Source organism: Taurulus bubalis (assembly GCF_910589615.1).
Source record: "Taurulus bubalis genome assembly, chromosome: 8".
NCBI classification, from domain to species: Eukaryota; Metazoa; Chordata; class Actinopteri; order Perciformes; family Cottidae; genus Taurulus; species Taurulus bubalis.
This window is the reverse complement of record NC_136596.1, coordinates 23355912-23381863: the sequence shown is the minus strand read 5'-3', so window position 1 is coordinate 23381863 and position 25952 is coordinate 23355912. Positions and strand designations below refer to the sequence as shown.

The 25952-nt window shown below is 38.9% G+C and overlaps 2 protein-coding genes across 2 annotated transcripts; both read left to right on the top strand.

The window, feature by feature from the left end:
- The first annotated feature begins 8462 nt into the window (after positions 1 to 8462).
- Positions 8463 to 13089, top strand: fbp1a (fructose-1,6-bisphosphatase 1a). The gene is made up of 7 exons (XM_079221884.1): positions 8463 to 8711; positions 9541 to 9703; positions 10255 to 10347; positions 10622 to 10762; positions 10921 to 11058; positions 11186 to 11305; positions 12456 to 13089. The coding sequence occupies exons 1-7, from the start codon at positions 8542 to 8544 to the stop codon at positions 12648 to 12650; spliced, it is 1020 nt and encodes a 339-aa protein (XP_079078010.1). The 5' UTR covers positions 8463 to 8541; the 3' UTR covers positions 12651 to 13089.
- A 987-nt stretch (positions 13090 to 14076) lies between these two features.
- Positions 14077 to 25520, top strand: fbp2 (fructose-1,6-bisphosphatase 2). The gene is made up of 7 exons (XM_079221885.1): positions 14077 to 14282; positions 16304 to 16466; positions 17176 to 17268; positions 18225 to 18365; positions 19019 to 19156; positions 22927 to 23046; positions 25239 to 25520. The coding sequence occupies exons 1-7, from the start codon at positions 14110 to 14112 to the stop codon at positions 25422 to 25424; spliced, it is 1014 nt and encodes a 337-aa protein (XP_079078011.1). The 5' UTR covers positions 14077 to 14109; the 3' UTR covers positions 25425 to 25520.
- Positions 25521 to 25952: the final 432 nt, after the last annotated feature.

Below are 25952 nucleotides of genomic sequence, written 5' to 3'. Positions count from 1 at the left end.
TCACGCAGATGTCTCCAACCTCGCCGTTGCTGCGTTGGACAATGCATGTTGTCCAAATCAAGCACTAGTCACATTTAGTTATAACAAAACAATCCAACAAAACCGCTGAAACACTGCAGTGCACACACAAGACATCACTGGCGCAGCTGCTGCACCGTGGCGCTGGGAGAGGCATGAGAACAACATGGAGACATGAAAGTGACGGAAGGTGAGACGCTCACTGCTGCAGCTCAACACAGTTCACTCACTGACAGTTTGATCCAACCTGGTTTCATTTATTTTAAGAATGATAATATGATCTGACGTGAACGCTGCTGTTCCTTTCCTGCTCGTTACATTTCGTAATCAGACTTCTGTCACTGTGTTGTTCAAAAATACCTGAGAATCCATCAGTGCAAGTTCAAACCAGAGTTTGACCTTTGACCTTTAAAGTCTCACTAATAAATCTCACCATGAATTCATGTTTGCATCTTTTTAATTAGTGAGCCGTAGACATGACTTTGATGAAAGTATTTCTCTGGATGCTTGTTAATATACATACATAAATAAACGTTCAGGTTATTTATGTTGGATATGAGCAGCTCTACACAATTCATTTACATTTAGTTTACTTTTATTATTGTAAGTCTTCATACATAGATTATGTTTACTGGGTTTCATCATCTTAGCTGTCAGTGAGACAACTGAAGTAATAGAAAAGGACGTTAGTGATCAACTCGTTATCAGTCAACTCACACACTTACCACAGCTAAAACAACTTAATACATGAAATACAACTTAATACATGAAATACAACTTACCACAGCTAAAACAACTTAATACATGAAATAAAACTTACCACAGCTAAAACAACGCTATACATAAAATACAACTTACCACAGCTAAAACAACTTAATACATGAAATACAACTTACCACAGCTAAAAAAGTAATGCATCTAAAACAACTTATGTGTGTTTGTATACATGCAGGAGAAAGAAACGTCTTTTTTTTTTTTTAAGAAGAAAGTTGTGTGTGTATGTGTGTGTATACATGCAGGAGAAAGTAACTTTTTTTTCTTTTTTTTAAAGAATAAAGTGGTGTGTGTGTGTGTGTGTGTGTGTGTGTGTGTGAGTGTGAGTGTGAGTGTGAGTGTGTGTGTGTGTGTGTGTGTGTGTGTGTGTGTGTGTGTGTTAGTCGACCTCCATCGGCTCGCCGAGTTCCTCCGGTGGTTCCGGGGGGTCTACCTCCATCGGCTCTTTGGGGTCCTGAAGAGGAGTGGAGGCTCTTTGGAAAACAACAAAATAAGTTATCAGAATTATGCAGATGAAACATAATGCTACATAACCATGTGACATGGGGACTGTTGTCCAATACAAGCACAGAGTGAGTACATTGGACTAATCAATAATTGAAAAGCAGAATCTTCTTCAATTAAACAAAGACGCAGGTAGTTCTTTCTTACACTGCACTCTAACTTTTAGTCTTACATTTTATTCCCGTCTAATTCTATTTTAGTTTGTCTTAATTTACGTTCCCTTGGCGCTTTAATGCTTTTAATTGTATATGAATTGATTTGTGGTGTGTTTCTTTTAATCTTTTGCTTTTGATGAGAACCTTGAATGGCCTGGTGAATAAATAAGCTTACCGTCTCATGCCTAGCCAAGAGGAGGAGATAGAAGAAGAGGGGGATGAGAAGGAGCTAGAAGAAGAGGGGGATGAGGAGGAGATAGAAGAAGAGGGGGATGAGGAGGAGATAGAAGAAGAGGGGGATGAGGAGGAGCTAAAAGAAATGGGAGTAGAGAGGAGACTAGAGGAGTTAGAGGAGGGGGAGGCTGGCTTACGGGACGCCCCAGGGTGAGCGGGCCGGTTGGGGGCCAGGATGAGGGGAGGCCTCCGGATGAGTTGACCCGTCTAGCATCAGACCACTGCTCCACACATGGAAACAACCCCATATGGACTCTCACATCACATAGTGCATTAAGAGGATCAGTGCCACTATGCAGTAATACTTCATTGAAAGTAAATGTCTTACAATAAATCAGGGGTATTCAATTAAAATTCAACAAGGTCCAGTTAGAGAATTTCCTCATGTAAACGTCCGGGACATCACATTAATGTCTAACGTGCACTAAGATTTAGTCCCATATATATTAAAGTAGCTTAACAGTTATATTAACGTCTGTATGTAGTCAACAACTAACTGTCATTTTAAATATAGAAAATTCAATAGAACAATATTTTAACAATATTTATTGTCAGATTTAAAATTAAGTAATACATACTCTAATAATAAATAATTGATCTTCTCTCATTTCAAATAAAATGAGGACTGGATTAAAACAATTAAATACATTACAGAAAGCTTTTGAAAAAATGTGCATTACTTAATTAAAAACAAAACAAAGAACTGAATTGTTCTGCAGCTTTAAAAAAGCTACGATATATTCTTATCTTCGAAAAAGAGAAATGTGTGTGCAGGGGCTTTATCTGTGGTTATGGAAACCACTTGTTTCAGCTCTATTCTCCTCTGTTTACCTCATTGTTGGACGGTGAATTATTGTATTAGGATTCTGATCATATTGGGCTCTTAGATTTATTTTTCTGTGCCTTCATTTTGGATGCAAGTGTGTACGTTTGCTCAAAAGAGTTGTGATTAGTCTCGTATGGCGCTTCACATTGCTGCTTTTATTAATTGCCGACTATTGGGTCTGTGAAGACGGGAGTCGAGGGCCACGCCTATCAGAATACACATATGTGATTGGCTGAGTAGCTGAGTTTATTTACAACGCATGGAATTGGACAAAATAAATAAATAAACATATTCATTGGTATTCTGGCAGGGGGCCTTACATCTGTCTACATGATGCTGGTATCAAACCTATGAGCACAGTCACCACTGAGACAGTTAAACTGTTCAGAACACAGTTCACGTAACATTTCTGACGGCAGACATTTCAGTCAGAATCTACTTGTGAAAACTAATTAAAATGACACAGGATCTTGTCTGATATTCACAACATTCATAATAAATGAAGGAATGATTAGGCTGCAGACGAGTCGCCCCCTGATGGCCGTGAGAGAGAAAGCAGGTTTAAGATACTTCCGCATTTTCAGAACCGGAGGTTGCCGCCTGGGATGTGTAATTTATCTCATAGTTTTAACAGCAACAATAACTTTATTCTCCCACATAACGCAGATTTTTCAACCAGCGGTCGAGGTATTAATGACAGCTGTGCAGAATAAGGCGTTGAAAACCGTTCTCGCAGCTCCACCGAGAATTGTGAAGCCAAAGGAGCCTGAACAGCAAATTACTAAAAGAGCGTTTGGAACGCTCCCGACGCACTCCACAGGACGCACCAGACTCAATGTGGCCTCGGTGACCTCTTGTGTGCAGAGCAGCAACTAACTGAAGACTACAAATAATCATTTAGACGTATTACGAGGTATTGTGTGTTGGAGGAATGCAGAAACAAATGATCAGCTGCTGATGCTGAGGACTCGTCCAAACCAATCTGACCGCCTCTAGAACTTCTCTTTCTGGTTTTCAGCAGCAGCTGTTACAGTTTTAAATATCCTCCATCATATGGATCATGTTGTTTATCCTGCTGTCATATCATTTCTGCACCAGTTTATGATTTTTTTAAGGCTGTCGTTCATGTGCATGTGTCAGTTATTAACAGTTATAGATTAAACTGGAAGCGTTATTACAGTTTACACACATCTACGATAGTACAGTACAGTTTTGTTAAGACGTTGAGAAAAAGTATATTTTTGACCTGAAATAACCTTTTTTGGGTATTACTTTACAGTAAAAGATCAAATCGGAGCATGTGCGTCTCTTTAACATTGTGTGTGACGGACATGAAGCAGGCGACAAGGAAACAATGAAATACACCAAAACTACATTAATTATTTCAACAATAGAACTCATTTTGGACATGGTAAAAAAATCGGTTTTACAATCAGAGACCGCATAAGATTCACCCCAAAGACAGACTGTGAAATAACATTATTCAATAAACAGATACACACACACACACACACACACACACACACACACACACACACACACACACACACACACACACACACACACACACACACACTTTTCTTTTTTTCTGTTTGTTTTTGGTTTAGCAGATTTTTGTCTCTCTTATTTATTTGCTGCTATTATTAAATGTAACTTGCATAAAAGTATAAAAACGTGCAATGGACTGTAAAGTAAACACTGAGATGATGAAAGAAACGTATCAATAAAGTGTTAAAAATAAGCGTGTGGCGTTCAGGTTCTTGCTGTTCTTACCATGCTGCTGAGTGCGTTGAATTGGAAACGACGGGCCATCTGAGGGAAAAAACAAACAACAAACAAGATAATTACTATTATGATCTGTCTAGAAGCTCTATTACAGTTTACACAGTCAGATACTTTCTACGCAGCGAAACTTCCGCCAGACTACATTTTAGAAAAAGGTCAGTTTAAAGCCGTCTTTCTGATCGACTAAAAGTCGGAAACATATCGGTGCCTTTTCTGTAAAAATATATATTTCTGTGGTTGTTTCACTCTCTGCTGCTCATCGTGTTAATGTTTGGGTCACAGTGACATCAAAGTGACACATTTATGAACGTCTTTTTGTGTGAAATATCCTCCTCTAATATCAATCAAACTTTATTTCAGACTGAAGTCTGATCCATGTTGTCTATCACTTTCAGGAAAAATACTTTTTTCTGAAGTAAACTGGGTTCCTGTGACAGATATTGAGAAGACTAATAATTGCTAATTACTATAATTATAATAAAATAATAATAATAGCTGAATTTGAACAATCAGTAAAAATAAATGCACAGCTACACGATATCAATCTATTACTGGCAGAATAATAAAATCACTGTGTGTGGAGGGAAAGTTCCCACTGTAATATACAATTATGTTTTTTCTACTTCTACTGTACTTCACTACATTTATTGGACAGCTACATGTCCTACTTACTTTGCAGAGGAACATTTTACACAATTTATTTAACGTGTTACTTTTACAAAACATGAAGCATTTTTAAAGAGTGAACAAAGTTACCCAACAATACATAGTTTATAATTGCTTTCACCGGCACAGCATGCTACATTTACATACAGCTCACATGTTGATTCATCAGTATTAATAATCCAAAAGTATAAAAACTTATATAGAACTTTGAAATGAGCCAATCTGCATGACAAGTATTTATTTGACAGTTAGTTTACTGATAATACTTCTGAACCTGAGTTTCTTTACTTTATTCAATAATTCTTAAGGTGAAAAGTTTGACAATTCACAGACCAGAGGATGGTTCAGTAAAGTTTAGAGAGATAATGAAATCAACTTCATGAGTGTTTAACTACTCTGGGTGAAAACACACATTGCTACATGGCTAACAAATATGCTGGCTGAGTCCTTACCTTGTTGTTCACTGACGGTTGTGTAGGTTAGCTTGAGTTGGGTTAGCTTGAATTGCGTTAGCTTGAGTTGGGTTAGCTTGAATTGCGTTAGCTTGAATTGGGTTAGCTTGAATTGCGTTAGCTTGAGTTGGGTTAGCTTGAATTGCGTTAGCTTGAGTTGAGTTAGCTTGCTAGCTTGATTGTTGAAGTGGTTTTCTTCAGGACAAAGTTAGGTAAGCTGTTCTCTCGGTGGGGTACTCACGCGCAATGAGGAAAAAAGAGGGACACTGTTCTCTTATAGGAACACGCGCGTTCTAGAAGCTCTTAGAACATTCCATTTAGAACTTTACATAATGACGCCAAAACCCGCTGCCACGGGGCCACGCCCCCTTGCTGCCGGAACGTCACTACTGACAGCGCCACATTATTAGTATGAGATATGTTTATTATTATCACCGGTTATGAAATGGGTTACTGATAAATATGTGTAATATTGGGTCATGCATGGAGTGCAACTATGTTAATGCAGCATACATTCATCATATAAATCACAACCACAGCACCGTGTATACATTTTATTTTTGTTAAAGTAAAAAAAAGAAGAAAAGACCTTCATTGTACAACAAAATCAATAAATTACAATCGGACAAAAGTTGTCTACGTTACTGGAGAAACCATGATTTAGTACATATTTCCTCCTGTCTGCAAACTTGTTTGAAAATCATCTTTGCACCAGAATATGTTCAGGTTTAGTCAAGATATTTTAATTCTCATTTCATCTACACAATGCATAGTAGACTCCAATGCATTATAATTAATACTAGAACAATTAAAACAAATAATAAAAGTAAATCAAATCCCAAACATAAGCAAATCAAAAGAAGATAATACACAACAATACAAAATTACACTCCAACAAACACACAAACAAACTAATGTTACAGGCTACAGTTTAAAGGTGTGGAGGTAACCACATTTATTTGTTGTGCATATTGACAATCTCCAAAAAAACATACTCTTTTCCACAAAATAGAAAACATAATCATCCCTTCAAGCATTTCATCTGTCACTGTCACACTGCCTTTTATTATTAGACTCTGTTCAGAGTTTATCTTTTTTAGAATAATTGTCCCACCTACCCAGTTGTGTAGCCATGACCTCTGGCCTCCTCCACCCAGCTTTTGATTTTCTAACTCGGTGGCTCCCTTGGGTGGTATGAGCCCGTATTGCAGGATTTTCTTTTCATTGCAAAGTGTAATTATTTAGTTTCCACATGTTTCCTTCACCTGGCTGCTGCTGCTAGATGACTCTCAGGGCAGTCATGCTAATAGAAAAGATTAAATGTGTTAGTTTGGAGACTTCATTACTGCGTTATAATCGATCATTATTACCATATGCTATAGAGGCAATTAAACTCAGTGTTGTAGCACCAGAACCTCAGCCAATGAAGTGTAGCAGTTATTCCACAAGAAATGTTGATGGTGTGGCTGTTACTGCTGTCAGACGTTGCAATATATATACACCAATATTAATAATAATAATACATTATATTTGTATAGCACTTTAAGAGAGAAAAGTTATTGATCCCCGAAGTGGACATTTATAAGCTTCCAGCAGTATATACAATTATTAAAATAAGCTCTACCTTAACCAGCTGCAGCATTAAACTGATGAACATATTAATGCATCAATAGTTATAATCTATTAATATACATTATTGTGAAATGGGACACTGCATAATGAGCACTTTAGGTACATTTAGCTGATAATACTTTTGTACTTTTACTCAAGTTAAGTTTTAAATGCATGACTTTTACGAAAAAATATTTATACTCTGTATTGCATCTATTACTTACGTACAAGATTTGAGTACTTCTTCCACCACTGTAAACACACTAATATTTAAAATGTCATGATAAACTAAGATATAGAAAGAAATGCATGTATTGTGATACACTTTAAAAAAAAAAACTCCTTTTGGAAACATTGACCGGTTTTGTAGGGTTGCATTGTGTAAAGGTCATAGTAGCATGTGTCAAATTAACGTGAGCCTTGTCAATGAACCAATCTGATTATTTCTTTCGATTTTATTGAGATTATATTCTGTTTTTCATTAGCGATCAAGCCAACAGGGCAGTAACTGGCCGACATGTGCAGTGGAGGAAAAATAGGACCTTTCTTTTTATTAATGCATTGTGAAAATGATATTACAATGACTGGTTCTTCCAGCATTTCACCTGGCTTTTTGAAACCCTCCCAAAACCTTTGATACAACGTTAGAAGCCAAAACATCATTGTGGAATGCAGTTTTAAGATTTAATAGCAAATAATAAGGGACCCAAACCATGGAAAATTGACCAACAGTATATGGACATATGTATAGAATAATGCAGCGGACAATGCAAAGGCAACGTTGTTTATTTATAGAACACTTTTTTTTGCAGAGATAGCATGTTTTTCCTGGGGCTAAATATAGCAAAATTCATATCAATATATATATATATATATATATATATATATATATATATATATATATATATATATATATATATATGTGTGTGTGTGTAGATGTACAGTATTTGTGTATATTTAGGTGTAGATTGAAATGTGTAAATATATATATATATATATATATACACATCCATATACACACACACACACACACACACACACACACACACACACACACACACACACACGCACAAATACATCTAAAAACACATCTTAAACGCAGAAGCAACTCAATGTGATGCTTTAAGAAAAACATTAGAATGTAATTTAAAAAGAGAGATACAATAGTTAAAAAACACCATCATATGAAAGCTAAAAAGTTAATCTGTTCAAAAGTAAGAAGAATGTGAATGCTCGCCATGAGAAGAAGAAGAAGAAGTTTCTCCACACTATCACAACCACACAAAGCTCTTATCCTGGTTCCCTCCATTGGTAACATTATCATTTCATCACAGCTCACTGTGTACAAAGCGGGTAGTGTTTCCAGCGGGGCCACACCCTCTTTCTCTCTCTCACACACACACACACACACACACACACACACACACACACATACACACACAGTTCCGCGTTGCAGAGTCCTGCAAGTCCGTTGCTTAAATCCTGCAGCATTTCCTCCCACCTTCCACTCTCCACCATGACCGACCAAGGAGGCTTCGACACCAACGTGGTCACCATGACCCGGTTCGTCATGGAGGAGGGCCGGAAGGCGAAGGGCACCGGCGAGCTGACGACGCTGCTGAACTCCCTGTGCACGGCGGTGAAGGCCATCTCCAGCGCCGTGCGCAAAGCCGGCATCGCGCACCTGTGAGTTAAACGACCCTCGCTGAGGAGGAGATGTTACTTTTGTTGTTGTTGTTGTTGGTGGGGGTGTAAAGTAACTTGTTGTTGCGGGCTCGTGCTTCCACGTTGGCACAAACTGAGCAGGAGATTCAGGTTTCCCCGTGGAGCCAATCAGGAAGCGCGGACCACGCCCACGTTTTTATGATTTATTTATTCATTCATTTCAATAAGAACTCGTATTTAGTGTTAGTTATGTAAACCTTAAGGAATCGGTGTATTTGTGCCATACAACTGTTTTATTTTCTTTTTTTTCCTTTTTGTTTTAATGTAATTTTGCATTCGTGCATATTATTATAATTATTATATAATTTTATTACCATGTGCTGTGTTGGTCTCCTTAAACTCTGTTTTACTGATGCCATCTTACAGTAACTACAAAAAATATATACTTATTCCATAAAAATGTAAGTTAATGTAAATTCTACAATTTTCGGTTTTTTATTTGTTGTATTGTTTGCATGAGCAGAATTATTTTTCCTGCACTAAACTTTTCTGGCTGATTCTGTTTTAGTCTCAATCACCGACTAAGAGTCACTTGCAAATCAATTTGTTCCTCTTCTTTCCTTCCTTCCTCTTGGCTGGAGACTGTAGTTATGATTTTGGTCCGATAAAACGCATCTCAGGAGGAAGCTGTGGAGCTGTTTTAAATAACCTTTTGTCAATTAACACACAGAGAAACTGAACAAAAAATATCCACAACACACTAGATGTGTCAGTGTACACTTCTACACTGATCTGGTTTTGTGTTTGCAGACTTTTCACCCTCACTTTGTCTTTTGTCTTCTCTCCTCAGTTATGGCATTGCCGGCAGCACCAATGTGACGGGCGACCAGGTGAAGAAGCTGGACATCCTGTCCAACGACCTGATCATCAACATGATCAAGTCGTCCTTCACTTCCTGTTTGCTGGTGTCCGAGGAGAACGAGAAGGCCATCGTCATCGAGCCGGAAACCAGGGTGAGTGTGTCCGGCGGAGAGTAGACTTTGATTTTAGAACAGAACCTTGGGGTTAATTCTGCTGATCCTGGATCTGTTTTGAGCTTCCTTTGGACCCCAATGAGCTGAAAAAAACAGGATCATCCAGTTCTCTAAGTATTTTACAGATCGTTTCCTTGTGGGATCTTATCTCTTGTAGCCAGTTCAGTGAAACACCCCAAAAAAGGCTCAGGTTTCAGTTCCTGACAGAATACTTGTCAAATAAAAGTAAAGTGAAAGGTTCAGACCTGTGGAGCTGTTTTTTCTGTCCCCCGTTTTGTTTTGTCTCTCGCTCGACCACAGGGACACACGACTGACACGACACACATTCCTGCCACTGGTTTCACACAATTCCACTAATGCACCAACAAAAGGCCGGGAAGAAGGCCGCCGGCTGGTGCAAACGATGGTGGATTTAAAAAAGAATCTGCTTTGCGAATGTTCTATTATGAAGGACACAAGGTTATTTGTGTTGAGCAACACTGAATGTAAACATAACTTTGGCTTGTTTCACAAACTTTGTCTTGTCGCAGGGCAAATACATTGTGTGCTTCGACCCTCTGGACGGCTCCTCCAACATCGACTGTCTCGTCTCCATCGGAACCATCTTCGCCATCTACAAAAAGGTACGAGCACGGGTTTGAATTCACGCCGCAAAGTGTCTTTGTCCTTGAACCAGTCTGAGTTTCTGAAGCCAGGTGATGGCAAACTTATGGCAAAACATTCCTATTAAGTGGCCATTTAAATGTCAGATAAAGTAAACCAAAGAAAAGACGGTAAAACTAAAGAAAAAGGGTGTGAGGAATGGATATTAAATAGTTCTAATATCTAGTGTCAAACTGATTCCATTGTTATAGATAATTAATAATAAATGAAGGGTGACGTTTATCATCCCCTCAGTGCACAGACCACGAGCCGTGTGAGCAGGACGCCCTGCAGCCCGGCCGGACCCTCGTGGCGGCCGGCTACGCTCTCTACGGCAGCGCCACCATGATGGTGATCTCCACCGGCCAGGGAGTCAACGGCTTCATGCTCGACCCGGTGGGTATTCGCTCAGAGATATTTCATTGTGAAGGAGCGTTAGGGTGGACGGAAGCGCAACGAATGCAACACAGGTGTTAAATGCTTGTCCCCTCCATGAACCTGGGAAAGAAAAGGGTACAAAATAAAGAATCAGTTAGTACTCTCTCTTTTTTCAGGCGATCGGCGAATTCATCCTGGTTGATCGGGACGTGAAGATCAAGAAGCGGGGCAAGATCTACAGCTTGAACGAAGGTTACGCGACGTACTTTGACCCGGCTGTCACGGAGTACCTGCAGAAGAAGAAGTTCCCTCAGGTAACACTGATGTGTGGGGAGGGGGGGAGACATCAAGCATTGTAGTGTTTCGTGTTTTTTTCGGTCCTGTTTCTTCAAATGCAGCTCTTTAAGTTGCTTATTAACGCAACATTTTCCATGGCTGCAGGACGGCACGGAGCCCTACGCAGCCCGCTACATCGGCTCCATGGTGGCAGACGTCCACCGAACGCTGATGTACGGAGGCATCTTTTTATACCCAGGAAACGTGAAGAGCCCCCAAGGAAAGGTGAAGTCTGAGGTTTCCGCTACTCCCACACACATTAATCTAGTCTGTGTGAATGTTTTTAAATATATCTAAAAAAGGGCCACCTTGAAACAGAGTGAATGGTACAATAATATAAGTTTATGGAAAAGTAGTTGGAAAATGTAGTTTACACACATGTGAATGAGCTTAAAGGAAGAAGCTGAAAAAAAGCAACTGTGCATGGTTTTTTAAATGCAGGCCAAGAATATACAGATACATTTTAAATATTTTTAAAGGTCAATAACTCCTTCAAACTGCTGGGCGCTGTAGTTTTTAGCAAACTATAGTGTATTTAATGTAATAATAAACTAAACCGTGGACTATTTTCAGATTGATTTGGCATGCTATGTATTTACAGCAGCCGTACACTGTGTGTGTTCAGCTCAAAGTAAACTACAGTGTTCATGAATAAGGAGGAAGAAGATGCTTGTCGTTTGCAACGTGAGAGCAAACTGAAGAAAGTGTCACAATGTCGTTTCTTCACTCTCCACATCCTTCCAGCGTTTGCAAGACTGAGCCAAACGGGATGTTGTCACATTTAAAAAAAATTATAAAAAAAAGGGTTGAAAGCACATGACTTGTAAAGCAGAATAATGAGTGCAAAAAAACATTTTATTTTTTTTAACCCACAAAACAAATCCAGGCGCTCCAGTTTTGAGTAAAATACAATATTAAAGGCTTTTAAAATTTTTATTCAGGACAAATATTATTACAAAAAATTACTTAAAAGTTTCAGATTGAATATTTATCGGCAGATTGTTTTTACAGTTTTGATCCATAAAAGTTTTCTCTCCCTATTTCTTTATCTTAAAAGATATGTTTTCATTCAATAATCAGGTGTCCACATGAACGTTGAAACAGGTTTTTCTGGCTGTAATCATTTGTCATTTGGAAAGTATCTGTTGATGCTGAAGGAAAAATCTGTCTCACCTGACTATTGTGAAATAAGGATTTAACTGTTGGTATTTTTGCTGCTGTATTGTGAGTATAGAAGTGTAATAAATACAGTAAAGGAGGGAGAGGCAGTCGTATAAAAAGAGCGAAACCATTCAGAGACTTGTAAACTCATAAAATATTCCTTTGGTATAGAGCTTGAGGTCTAAAAACTAAACTTCCCTCCTCTTCCTCGCAGCTGCGGCTGCTGTATGAAGGCAACCCCATGGCCTTCATCGTGGAGCAGGCGGGCGGCATGGCCTCCACCGGCCTGGAGCCCATTCTGGACATCCAGCCCGACAGCATCCACCAGCGGGCTCCCGTGGCCATGGGCTCCACCGAGGACGTCCTGGAGTACGTCGCCATCTGCCAGAAACACGGAAAGAAGAAGTGAGGCCGGACAGACTCGCTCTCACAACCGCCACCGCTTGGCGAGAGAGAAGAAATGCAGGAAGCCCGCCTCACTGTGAGCTCCATGGAGATGAATCCTCATGGAGTTATGGAGTATGGAGTAATGTTCATGTTCTGCCGACGGATAAAAGAAAGAAGAAACATGAGAGCTCAATTACACACACAAACGCACACATTCCATTAAAAACCACTACCAAAGAACCAAAATGTGCCAAAAAACAAACACAAATGCACTTGAATAAACAAAAAACCTGAAGGCTTTTTTTTCCTGTTTACATCCACTGGCGCCTTTTAAAAATAATAGAATAAACATATATGCTAGTCGTGTGAAGGACCAAATACAAAAACCTCTATGCGACAAAACGTGATGCTTTTTCATAATGTGAACTGCTATTTGTACTGATGAAGTCTTAATAAATCCAAATGAGTCAAAGAAGACAAAAATCTGTGTTTTCATCATTTTAAAATGTGTTGCCTCTTTAAAACTTACTAACATTTAGTTTGTGTATTTCTTTGGAGAACTGTCTGTTTTTTATCGTAGCTTCAAAATCCTAATATTCCAAGAAACATGCAGCCTTTTACCTAAAAAAAATAAAAGAAGCTTGATTCGGTCCAGTTACTAAAGATCAGACAACAGTAATATATAGATCTTTTGGATCTCTGTTAAAATAGTTGATGTATCAATGCAGGAGTTGATAACGTGGATGAAACAAATTACTTAAAATAAACTCATTGCGGTTTTAGACGTTGAAAAGTTGGGACGATATACGCTGTCTACAAAAGTTATGAGATACTTAATCCAGACGAGTCGACCTTTAAGCTAAAGGTCAGTGGGACCTCAGAGTCCTCGTGACATTTAAAGGACACTTGAGCTGCTGTTGTGCTTCCACTCTCTTCTTCTTCTTCTTCTTCTTCTTCTTCTTCTTCTTCTTCTTCAGCAACATAAAATACTGAAGTTAGTAGTCAATAACGCTTTTATCTTTGTTATGAACATGATGTTTTTAACTCCACATAAACATGTTGTATGTTGAAAAAGGCCGAGCTTCATGTGGATACACAGAAAGTAGTTCCTCTATTGTGACTGCTTTCGGGCTCACATGCAACTAATGTGGTGAAAACACTGAACGTTTCCCAAAAGAGTTCCCGTGTTACTACACAAGTCTGCAGTTACGGTTGCTGCAAGTTTTTGTGTGTTTTTTGGGGGACTAAATGAATAACGGGGCTTGTCTTGTGCAGGATTAAAACGTTGCCAGTCTCTACAGCTGATATCTGACACCGCCATCTCCCATCTACAAATACACACACACACACGCACACACAAATAGCTCCCCTTGGCTGGCCGTCATGGCTCTGGGCATGGGAAGGACGCGGCTGGTAATGAGGTCGCTCACTCACTCCGCTCTGCTGCCCGCCCAGGAGGGACAGAAGGACCCGGAACCAGCATGACGGACCAGTCGGCCTTCGACACGGACGTATGGACCCTGACCCGGTTCGTCATCGAGACCGGCCGCCAGGCTAAAGGCGCGACCGGCGAGCTGACCCAGCTCATCAACGCCATACTGACCGCCATCAAAGCCATTTCTTCCGCGGTGCGCAAGGCCGGCCTCAACCACCTGTAAGTGCAAGGCTGAAGGGGAACCATTGACATGCACCAGTGCGTTACTGGCTGTGAGATACACCAAAGACTAATGTGCAGATTTGATGTTTGATTTAAAATTAAAATAAACTATTTGGGCTCGCTTTGCATCCCTCGGCGCAGAGGTCAGAGGTCAGCTGCCGAGCAGCTGGTAGGAATTCAAGGCCTAGCTGAATGAAGTTAGTAGACTTTAGGAGCCAGAAAGTGTTGATGTGACGTGATGGTTCTGTGTTGAACTGTGAGCAAAGACAAGAGATGTGTGTGATTTTAGGTGCATTTTAATACTCTAATCTGGAAATTATGAATAAAAAAGAAAAATATTGTGCAGCTTTTCTAGCTGCATTGTGGTGTTGAGTGGAGCCTTTTAGGCTACATTGGATAATATAAATATATATAATATGTAATTAAACAAATATACAAGATAAAAAATATATGAACATGAATACAAATTAAAATGAATATATGAGCATTGCACAACCAAAACCTGAACATGCAGTAACCATTACATAATGGATGTGACCCATTGATTTTTTTAAGCTTGTTGAGAGGGAAACAAACAATTCTTAAAGGCCATTAACAACTTAATAATAAACTTTATTTATATACTATGTTTAAAAACAAAGATTACACATGCTTTGTCATATAAATTCATATTTGACCAATTCTTAGCTAATATTCATGCAGTAATACTGAAAATAGTATCAATTTACTTCAGGTCTCCCTAAATAGCATTTACAATTTGTTTGTGTAGTTGTACGCGCATGAAATAATATTTTCAAGTGTTTTACTAGATTGTCCTTCCTCATCTGCAGCCTGCTACTTATGATATTAGAAGAACTACAAATAATAAACTCTATCGCTGCACATGAGTATCACAATATTATGTTGTCAAATATTGTATCAGATCTCCAAAACACTATTGATTTGTTTGCATGCAAAGATTTTTAAGGTTATGAGGGGTGGGATGGCTCGATAGCGCCCCCTACAAAGTCCAAAGAAGATCATTGCAGGAAGTGTAATAAATGCAAATCCCATTGTTCTCATTGCATTAAAAAGTTAACTTTATTTTTTTTATATTAGATTCATTTGGCTCCTATGTTCTTTACACTATCATAAAGAAGCTTTTATGTATAACATTAAATAATATTGTATATTATTGCACCGTAAAGCCAGATTCTTCTCACTTATATCTGCTCACAATTACCTCATGGCGTGTTTTAAACTGTTAAATGTTGATGTAATGAGAGAAGCTGCTCATAAAGAATGCAGGGAATTGAGATTACGTAACCGAAAGACAAATCAACATTGTTTGAAACTGAGGGAAGATAATTGATGATCACAAGCCGTTTAGATGCATCTTTTTCCATGTGACTGCTTCGTCTTTGTCTCGCAGCTGAATCTCTTTTTATTCACACAAGTTGTCCCTCAGCTGTGGTGGGAAACAAGTATTCAGATCCTTTACTGAAGTAAAAGTACGAATAGCACTCCACTACATGTAGTGAAAATACTCCACTGCAAGTCCTTCATTCAAACCTTACTGGTATAAAATGATGTATCTTTTGTGCTGTGAAATGTTCCTCGTCAGTGTTTTACTATTATATTTGATGTTTTTGTGTTAATATTACAGTTGCATTAATGTGCATGTTGCATTTGACTGCTGTAGATGATTTTTTCAACTCCTTTATATTTGGTTGGCTGGTCTGCTCTGCAGCAATGCCTCATATATTCTATAAGATCATCATGTGTTTAGTGTCGCTGTCCAGGGAGAACCACAACATTTCAAAAGAAAAGCAACACATTTTCAGCTTTGTGGCTTTTTCCAGCTGATTCAACAGGCTTTTACCATACATTTTACATTTGTTTATCTTAAGAAGTAGGAGGAGTTTATCAAGACACGAAGCTTCATCCTTCAGCTTATCAAAGGGATGAAAAACTGTAATCACTGTGTGAGATAAAAGCTTGGCTGATTGGTTGATTGGTTGATTGATTGGTCCACACAGGCAGGGCTTGGCGGGCTCCGTGAACGTGACGGGGGACGATGTGAAGAAGCTGGACGTCCTGTCCAACGACCTGGTCATCAACATGCTGCGGGCGTCCTACGGAACCTGCTGCATGGTGTCGGAGGAGAACAAGGAGCTCATCATCACGCCCAAAGACAAGAGGGTGAGCGGCGTATGACGCATTAACTGAGAGTTTATTGTTTTATGTTCAAGCTGCATTAGACAGACCTTTTGTGAAGGAATACAACCGTTTTTTTGTAATTATTTCACAAAACAATACGCTGTTATTGATGCCCAGGCAGCAGCGAGGACAGAAAAAAAGTACAGATTTATATGAAATAAAGACAATAAAATAATAAACAGAACAAGAAAAATTCAAGTAAAAAATACATGGCAAGCACCTATGACCAGAGTTGTACGTTAATTATATAAATGAAGTGATCGTGGTGTGATTAGTAGCAGCAAAGTAGATGATACCATCACAAGAATAATATATAATATGAATGTTTGTCTGTATTCTCATAGAAATATAATAGAAATATAAGATAGTATATACACAATAAAGTATGCAATAGTACAGGATAAAGATAAGCATATTTAAACATCACATTTCTGAAAACTTGCAATAATAATGAACTGGTGGAGTTTCATGGTGATCTCTATTAGCTAAAACTTTTACCCTATTCACCTGGAGCATCTTTTAGAAACAGACGATCTCTTATAAAAAAAACAGGCTGAATAGGAAATAATTCTATGACATATGACTGAACTTTTTCTTCCTTTTTTAAAAAGTATTTACTGGAACAAACTTTAAATAAGACTGTTTTTTCTAATAGTTAATACTGTAATAATATATATTTCTCTTCTCACAGGGGAAGTACGTGGTGTGTTTTGACCCTCTGGACGGATCCAGTAACATCGACTGCTTGGCTTCTATCGGCACCATATTCGCCATCTACAAACGGGTGAGTGTCTATATTTACTGTTATGGTATACATGTTTGTATTATTGCTTGTTTATAAGGGGGTTCAAGTTCATGAGGATCATTCCAGACGTATCCATTATAAGATAAAACATATTGTTCTAGAAACGCTCAAAAGCAACCTTCTGCAACAAGAATGATCTATTATTAAAATGTTAAACTGATGATCTGATTATGATCATCATTGTGAATTTATGTCATCTGAATGCATTTATTTCACTAAGAAGGACTGATTACATTTCATGCAATTTTAGTTGACTTCAAATCGACAGTTCCTTGTTCAAAATAAATACATTGAGAGCATCAAGAGCAACACATGTTCAATAGTTTTTAAAGTTCTAAATTAAAGAAATAATAATGATTAAATATATATGACATACGTAGAACCATGTTTATGAGTTTTTTGAGTGCCAGAATAGAATATATATAAGATGTATGTTATATAAAAGGACATTTATAGACGTGCAGTAACGCTCTGCAGACACAAGGGGGCACTGCTGTGCAGCTGATCTGAGTTTCATATTTCTAATCTTCAAAGTCAGCCATTTACAGTCTGTTGTAAACAAGCAGAGAAACCATGCAAGAAATATGCAAATATTTAAAATATACTACCGTTATCTCTGTTCAAGCCTTACTGTGGTTTAGGTTGAATTGATTTATTTTAGTTGTGCTGTACCTTATTTTTTAAGTGTATGTATGTATTATATATATTATACATATTGGATATATACATATATTTAATTTATTTTTGGCTTTCTTACCCGTTTCTCTGAATTTACACAATTTCAATTTGTGATTGTTGCTCTTGTTTGTACAATAGCAGATTATCCTGAACCTTTGTATTTATTCTTTTGCTGTAAATATTTGTGCATACCGACACACATCGGAGCCTAAATCAGCAGGGAACCCCTCTTCGTGTGTTCATGTTTCCTGGTCCAGGTGTCAGAAGGGGAGCCCACAGAGAAAGACGCCCTGCAGCCTGGAAACCACATGGTGTGTGCGGGCTACGCGCTGTACGGCAGCGCCACCCTGGTGGCCCTCAGCACCGGGGCCGGCCTCCACTTCTTCATGTTGGACCCCGTGAGTGCTGTCTCCTTCTCAACCTCCGCGTCGCTTGCCGTCACTTTTTTTATGTGCTTTTATTTCCCGATAGCTGCTTTTTTTTGAGAAAACACACATTTATCCTGTCAGTCATTCGTCCACGCTGCACGGCTCCACAGTAACATCAGGGGCCGTAAACACACATAAAACCCTTTTTATTGGGCACTTGTCTTTTACAAGTACAGCATGAATATAAAGACTAAAGAGTTGTGTTTTGTGGTTGTTTTCCTTTTATAATAACATCTTTTCATCATTTTAAGGCGGCAGTCCTTCAAGATTTGACTCATTCATCCATCCTATTGTTTTATTTTTGCAGGAAAACTGCACAATCAAAACTTTGCATTCCTTTTGTGTTGCATGAGCTTCACAGTTTCAGGAATTGCATGCATAGTTCCACTTATTGTGTGTATGAAAAGGACGGTTCTCGCCCAGTTTGTAATGCTGCAAATATCTAAATATAGCAATGTTTTCATCAGTGGGCCAGATGCTGAACCCTCATTGTGTTATACCTCCTTCTTCGTTAGTGACCGAGCAAACCTTTACTCTAATCACTTATCCCTATCATCTATCCTGCACCTTTTCTTTTTGTCTATTTGGCTCAGAGGTAACAGTCGATGACTTTTGTTCTTCAGGCCATCGGCGAGTTCATCCTGACTGAGAAGAACGTGAAGATCAAGCCGAGGGGGAAGATCTACAGTCTCAACGAAGGATACGCCAAGTACTTCCACCCCTCCATCAACCAGTACCTCAAGCACAAGAAGTACCCGGAGGTGAGCGAGCGCAAACACACACACACACACACACACACACACACACACACACACACACACACACACACACACACATATCTAAACTTGAGGCAGGATTTCAAATGTGAGGATGTTTGGTTGGTTTAAAATAAACAAAAAAGGATGTCAACAGATTGGAGTTCTTAAAATGTTTCTCAAGATGCCGGATAATTTAAAACTTTTACACTCTTACTCTGAGATATTGTCGCTTTTCAGCAAGAATTAGCTTTTTACACACGCTCATTTTGTCGTGAAAAGTGAAATAATTTGCACAAAACTCTTCATTAAAACAGGCCATGACAGAACTCTCTTTTTTCTTTTCTTTTCTTATCTTCTTTTAATTTGATTGTATTTATTTGTAATCCATTCCATCCATAATTGTTGGGCTAATGAGGTACAGTGTTTTATTAATTGGGGGTATGCGAGAGGAGAGGTATTTGATGTGTGCATGAACATTATTTTCACTCCTGAAGAAGTGATTCTGAACAAGGTTTGGAACAAACATGAAGAGAATATAAGTTAAAGTGTCAATGTCCAAGCATCTCCTCCAAGTGTTGTGTGCCGAATAAATAATGCATCTGGTTGGCAGATGGTTCATTTTCAGCTCGCGACTGAGCAACAGCTGACTGTTTTTACACTTTTAGTCCAAATGAAAGTGAAAAAAAGTCATGAGAGCAACTTCAGACGCAGTTTAAATGTGTCGTTGGGCTTTATCTCTGGAACAAACACGACATATCGAGTCAATTTAAAATAATGTATTGATGATAGAAGATGCTATATGCAGCCGGGTACCACAGTCGGTAGACGGTCTGACCCCCAAACATGTGATCCCTGGGTGGAGCGTGATGCGTGGGTTCAGACGGCGTGAGGCCCGGTCAGCTGCGCGGCAGGATGGCGACACAGTTCACTGCGGGAAACGTCGTGTTCCTCAGGAAACTGCTGCAGCCTCTCATCTGGAAACTGATCTCCACTCAGCACTTCTGCAGTCGCGAACCTGGCGTGCAAAGTTCGTCTGGTCGTCAGTGCACTTTTTTTAAAGGAAATGTCAGCTTGACCTTGTACCCTGAGGCTTCTTCTCGACCACAGTTGCAATATTTTTTATTGGATTCTTATTCATACAGCCTCAGTTGACCTGTTTTAGAGGAAAAGGCCACTTAAAGTCTGTATTTGGATTCTCAAACACGGCCTGTGACCTCTGAAAGGTTAGTTTGAGTGCAGCAGCTGTGCTAACGTAATAGAAAATAAAGTAAATAAAAGTATCACAACATCCCCAAACCACTCTTGCAGCATTAATCCACTTCTCCTCATTTTCTGTTTCTGTTTTCAGCATTTGGGACTGTTTGTTCATATCTAACGCTGCACTTTAAGTGGAATTCAATTTTATTTGACTCTTTGAAATCCTATTTTGTCTTTTTATACTCTCATGCTTCTTTTTAATCTTTTGTTTCTCACATAAAGCACTTTGAATCGTGGTTTAAAGGAGATCTACAAATAAAGTTAATATAATGTTTGCGCATAACAGTGGCATTATTATATAGACGCTTTCATACCCAAACTGCAGCTCAAAGTGTATAACAACACACACATTGTCCCGCGGTCATCTTTTCTTAAAGACCTGCTGAATGTTAAGTGTCAGTTTTAGCGTCCTATGGTAGATTGTCATGTTGTATTTTAGAACTGGAAATAGAAAATGTGTCGACTAATGTCTTCTACCACTTACCATTGGTTGAACACTCATCGTCATGTGACACTTTACTCGAGCATCATGACTCAGCACGATTCAGCAGTAAACAACACCGTTACTCACTGCCGGGTGTCGAAATGGCAAAAACTTGTTTCACAGGGTCGACCTGCAAACGCAAATGTTGCAGAAAAGACTGACAGAGAAGTTAGAATGTAGTTCAAAGATGGAGTCTTCACATCTGCAGCCTCAGTATTAAATCCTCTCTTGGGGAAAGCAGGTGTTCTCTCAACAAAACTCTGGGTTACTTTCCAAAACCAAAAAGTTAAATCTGATTATTTTGTATCAAAAAAGTACAACAAGTTCAATTAGGAGACGAAAAGCATTGTAACACCGGATGGGAGTCTAATACTGAAACTTAAAGGATGTTCTTCTCTCGTCAGCGGCAATTATTTTTTTGAAAGAAAATGTTCATAGACAACTTTCCCACTCTCTCTTTTTCTTTTTGCATTCTCTTCTCCTTTATTTTAGGACATTTCACGCTGGCTCAACTGCTACCAGGTGGATGTGCTTTCTTAAAGTGTGTAGTGTGGGAGGGTCTGTTTTGGGGAAATACTACGCACACACACACACACACACACACACACACACCACTCCCTCAGGATGACTGGGAAGTGACTCAGCAGCACATGACTGTGCGTCACGTTGAGCTGGTCTGAACACAAAGCTCACTTTCTGCTTTGAGAAAGAAGTTTTCCTTTAGTTTAAAGTACTTAAAGTACTCGTTTTAGGGGTTCGGCGTATTGAGCATTAAAGTGTGGATGAAATGCATTAGAGTAGCTCTTTAAATCATGAAAGACCCACAAGCACAGCTTGTTTTTGTCGGTTTATGTGACGCAGCTGGATTAATGTATGCAGCTGCTGCAGACGGACTTCGACCCGTCTGTTGTTTGATTAGCTTTTTCTGAACAAAGCAGATCTGCTGGAGCTGCAAATTTCAATTAAGTGACTGATCTGTTTATATATTACACTTTTTTATTTTTGTATTACTATATTGTATTGTGTCTTTACAACAATGTAGGACAACAATATGTTCACTCTGAACTCTAGACACTTTAAAACAATAAACAACAATAACATAACAATAACAATTTATGGAAAATATCACAAAAATCCAAAATAACTTCACAAAACTGTGCTTTGTAAGTGATTCCTCCTGATTAAGTCATTTTTTTGCCAACAGAGTAAGAAAGGCTTTTGCATCTCTTAAAAAAAATTAAAAGAAATGACTGAAACAATTTTTGATAACAAAATAAAAGAATGCAAAAGGAAACACTATATTTTTTTGCAACATTTGTTCAGCTTCAACATCGTTTTTACCAAACAGGTCATTTAAAATCCTCTTTTTTGTTATTGAAATAAACATTGATGTTATCTAAGTGTATGTAATGTCCATAGTTTAGAAGTTTAGCCTGAAGCCATTTGTATTTCTGGATCATTAAAAAAGTCACTTTTAATGATAATGAGTGTTTTAGACAAACAGCCTTTAAAATAATCAATTATCAAACACAATATGTCTTTGACTGGATCAGAATGATGCTTTCTAGTTGGTGAAGGTTTTAATTTAGATGTAAAAACGCAACCAGGATACAGCTAGCTGGCTAACTACTAGCTTAGCTCAAGTTACAGTTAGCTAGTTACACAGCTTTGCTTTGTACATTTATCTGCCACGTCAAATGCAGGAGTCTGCAGGAATTAGCTGAGTTCATCCATTCAAGACAGTATTTTGCTACGTTAGCTAAACACTGTTGCCGCTGTAGAGCAACGTCACATCCTTTTGGATTTTACCGCCAAAACCGTCCCACGTCCGCTGACAGAGAAATCCAATAATTCATATTAATTGTTACGAATAGAACCTTAAATACAATATCAATATCTGAGTATGTCTTCCACCATTGGACTTGTGGGACTCTTAAAATGAAGTCTTGGAGCAGCAAAAAAAGCATTCAACAAACATGAGATACACATTCTTCACTACACCCACTAATATGCACCGTTACGCCCCCTGCAGGATGGCAGCGCTCCCTACGGAGCTCGTTACGTGGGCTCTATGGTCTCGGATGTTCACCGCACCATCGCCTACGGAGGGATCTTCATGTACCCCGCCAACGAGAAGAGTCCCCAGGGAAAGGTAACCTCTGACCTCTGAGAAAGACATGTTGCCTCTGCCATTGTCAGACTGTCAGACTATTCAAATATGATCAAATATTTGTCTGGGCCGGTCACAGATAGGGTACAGACCACCACCACAGGGTGCTGCAGGAATGAGTCCTGACACCAGGAAATGAGTCAGCATTTTTGCATGTGCGGTTTCCTTGTCTCAAAAATCAACAGTTATTTTAATGGGGTTTTGGTTAGATGCCTGAAATAAGGTCTACGGTTTAATACAAGCTTAATAGATTAATTAGATACCTACGTGTCTTAAAAACGTGGCTAAATGAGACGACAAAACATCATCACGCCGACTCTCCTGTCTTTAGCTTAGCGGTGGTGACGTGAAGTCATGTGACCGTGCTTCTGCAGTCCTGAGCCTGACCTGCAAAGTTCGTCTGGTCGTCAGTGCACTTTTTTTGAAGGAAGTATCAGCTTGACCTTGTCCCTAAGGCTACAGTATATATATATATATATATATATATATATATATATATATATATATACACACAGTCACATGACTTCACGTCACCACCACTAAGCTAAAGACAGAAGAGTCGGCGTAACGATGTTTTGTCGTCTCATTTAGCCCTTTTTTAAGACACGTAAAAACTTCAAAATTCCCAAGAGGAGTATCTACTAGGGGTAACACTTTAAAATATATTACCTAGACCTTATTTCAGGCATCTAACCAAAAACCCATTAAAAAAACCTGTTGATTTTTGAGATGAGGGAAAATGCGGACTCATTTCCTGGTGTTATAGGACTCGTTCCTGCAGCGCTCGATATACGTAGTGGTGGTGACGTGATGTCATGTGACCGTGGTGTAGTTTGTTTACAGCCTTACGTTGGCATTTTACTTCTGGTGATTGCATTCCCACTTCAAAAATCATAAAAAATGTTTTTTTATTTGTGAAGATTATCTTGTTGAACAAAACATGCGAGTATAACACACACGTTTTATTTATTTTCTGCAATAATCCAAAGAGAAAAATACCCATTTGCTTTTTGTGGCCTGCAGAAATATGCACGCCTGTTGAACTCTATACCTCACACAGTTGAATATGAGTAAAATAAGAAGAGATATTTTGAAGTAGAACATTTAAAAAACTAAATTGTTTTCAACGACTCAAAATAATAATTAATTGTCACTCCACCTTGTGAATAAAACTTTGGCTCAACAACATTAGACACAAACCCCAAAAACCGTTGTGCCGAAATAAAAGCCACACCTTAGAAAGCTATGAAACCAGTGTGAACTGGTATACTAGTGGACCAGTTGTAGCCGAGTCACCAGGTTACACAACGTGCCTCAGTCTGTATTTGTGTTGCAGCCCAACAATGACGAGATCCGCTATTGGATCTAAACAAATCATATAAGCTTGGGAGTCCAGAGAGCCGCTCTGATCCTAAAGCCACACAGCAACAACTGGTTGCCCAAATTGAACACCCTGGAAGACAAACTGTTGGGGAGGCGTTGCAGGCCTGTAACCTGAGGCTGGAGGGCCTTCGCTCCTGACAGATTAAGCTCAGAGACAGTCGAGGCTGCTCGTAAAACATAAACAACAACAACCTCTCACCCATTTCCTTTCACCCAGCTGTGATCCATATATCCGGAACATACCGTCTTTATTTACTTTCGTAAGTGTTGTGGATTCTTTATCCTCAAAGATCCTGAAAACATTGAAGCATACAGATTGTCACTGACCTTTAACTGCACGTGTGACATAATGGACATAAAGGCAAGGAGGTTTATTTATAAAGCACATTTTTTAAAACAGTGGCAATTCAAAAAGGGGGTTTCACAAATCTTTTGTTTCCTTGTTTCAGCAGTTTTTTTTTTAAAATCAATACTTTAGTGAATAAATAGAAACAAAATCTACTTTCACCTCTGTTAAAGCCCCATGACGTTAAAGAGTAGTTTCACACTATAACATGCTTTCTAAGTAATGAACTGAATGATAGGACTGTACTGTCAATGCTGGCGGTAATATTGTCATTTCTCGACAAATTTATAGAAAAGAAAATCTTAATTTAATGGTTGAAAATGGCTCAAATGATTGACAAATATTAACTTTTTGTGCTGTTACAAAGTCTTGTCACAACGATCCTATTTATATATTTAATTTGTGTGTCTTCCTGTAACTTTTTCTTTAAATTGTCCCCTCAAAGCTGCGGTTGCTGTACGAGTGCAACCCCATAGCCTTCCTCATCGAGCAGGCGGGAGGCGTGGCCACCACCGGCACCCAGAGGGTCCTGGACGTCCAGCCCGAGACGCTCCACCAGCGGGTGCCCTTCGTGGTCGGCTCTTCTGAGGACGTCAACGAGTACCTGACCTTCGTCAAGAAGTACCCGTAGTTCACTTCAGGATTCTGCTAATGTTTCTACGGGATGGCCAAATTTTGTTTAGATCCTTGTTTTGCAATTTAATATAATAAAATAAATTCAACAATATTTTGCTATGGTTGTATACAATGACAAATTGTTACATCAGAAAGATTACCGTGAACATGACCTGCTATGACCTGACTACTGTCTCTGCAGTAAACCAGGATATTGTTTCTGTTCATGGCATTTTTCACAGATTTGAACAAATTAATTAATTTCTATTCACCTCTATTGTTTTGGAGCAGCGTCGGAATCTCAAAACTTTGCCTTATGAAACCCAAACACACTGAGACAACGTGTGTGTTTCTATAATCACTCGCTCCTCCCTCTTTATTCTTAGGTTACACAACAGTGTTACCGCTACTCTCACTGTTTGTTCTGCATATCAGCCTGGACTGACCTCAGAGGTGCAGTACATATGGTGTGTACACACACACACACACACACACACACACACACACACACACACACACACGCCCTGACCGGCTTTACTGTACA

What these genes read in the sequence shown, in the direction of transcription:
- fbp1a (XM_079221884.1), top strand. Translation starts at nt 8,542, where the DNA reads ATGACCGACCAAGGAGGCTTCGACACCAACGTGGTCACCATGACCCGG. An exon ending in TCTTCGCCATCTACAAAAAG is followed by an intron (nt 10,348 to 10,621) that starts GTACGAGCACGG and finishes TCATCCCCTCAG; the next exon opens with TGCACAGACCACGAGCCGTG. An exon ending in ACGGCTTCATGCTCGACCCG is followed by an intron (nt 10,763 to 10,920) that starts GTGGGTATTCGC and finishes CTCTTTTTTCAG; the next exon opens with GCGATCGGCGAATTCATCCT.
- fbp2 (XM_079221885.1), top strand. Translation starts at nt 14,110, where the DNA reads ATGACGGACCAGTCGGCCTTCGACACGGACGTATGGACCCTGACCCGG. An exon ending in ACTTCTTCATGTTGGACCCC is followed by an intron (nt 18,366 to 19,018) that starts GTGAGTGCTGTC and finishes TTTGTTCTTCAG; the next exon opens with GCCATCGGCGAGTTCATCCT. An exon ending in AGAAGAGTCCCCAGGGAAAG is followed by an intron (nt 23,047 to 25,238) that starts GTAACCTCTGAC and finishes GTCCCCTCAAAG; the next exon opens with CTGCGGTTGCTGTACGAGTG.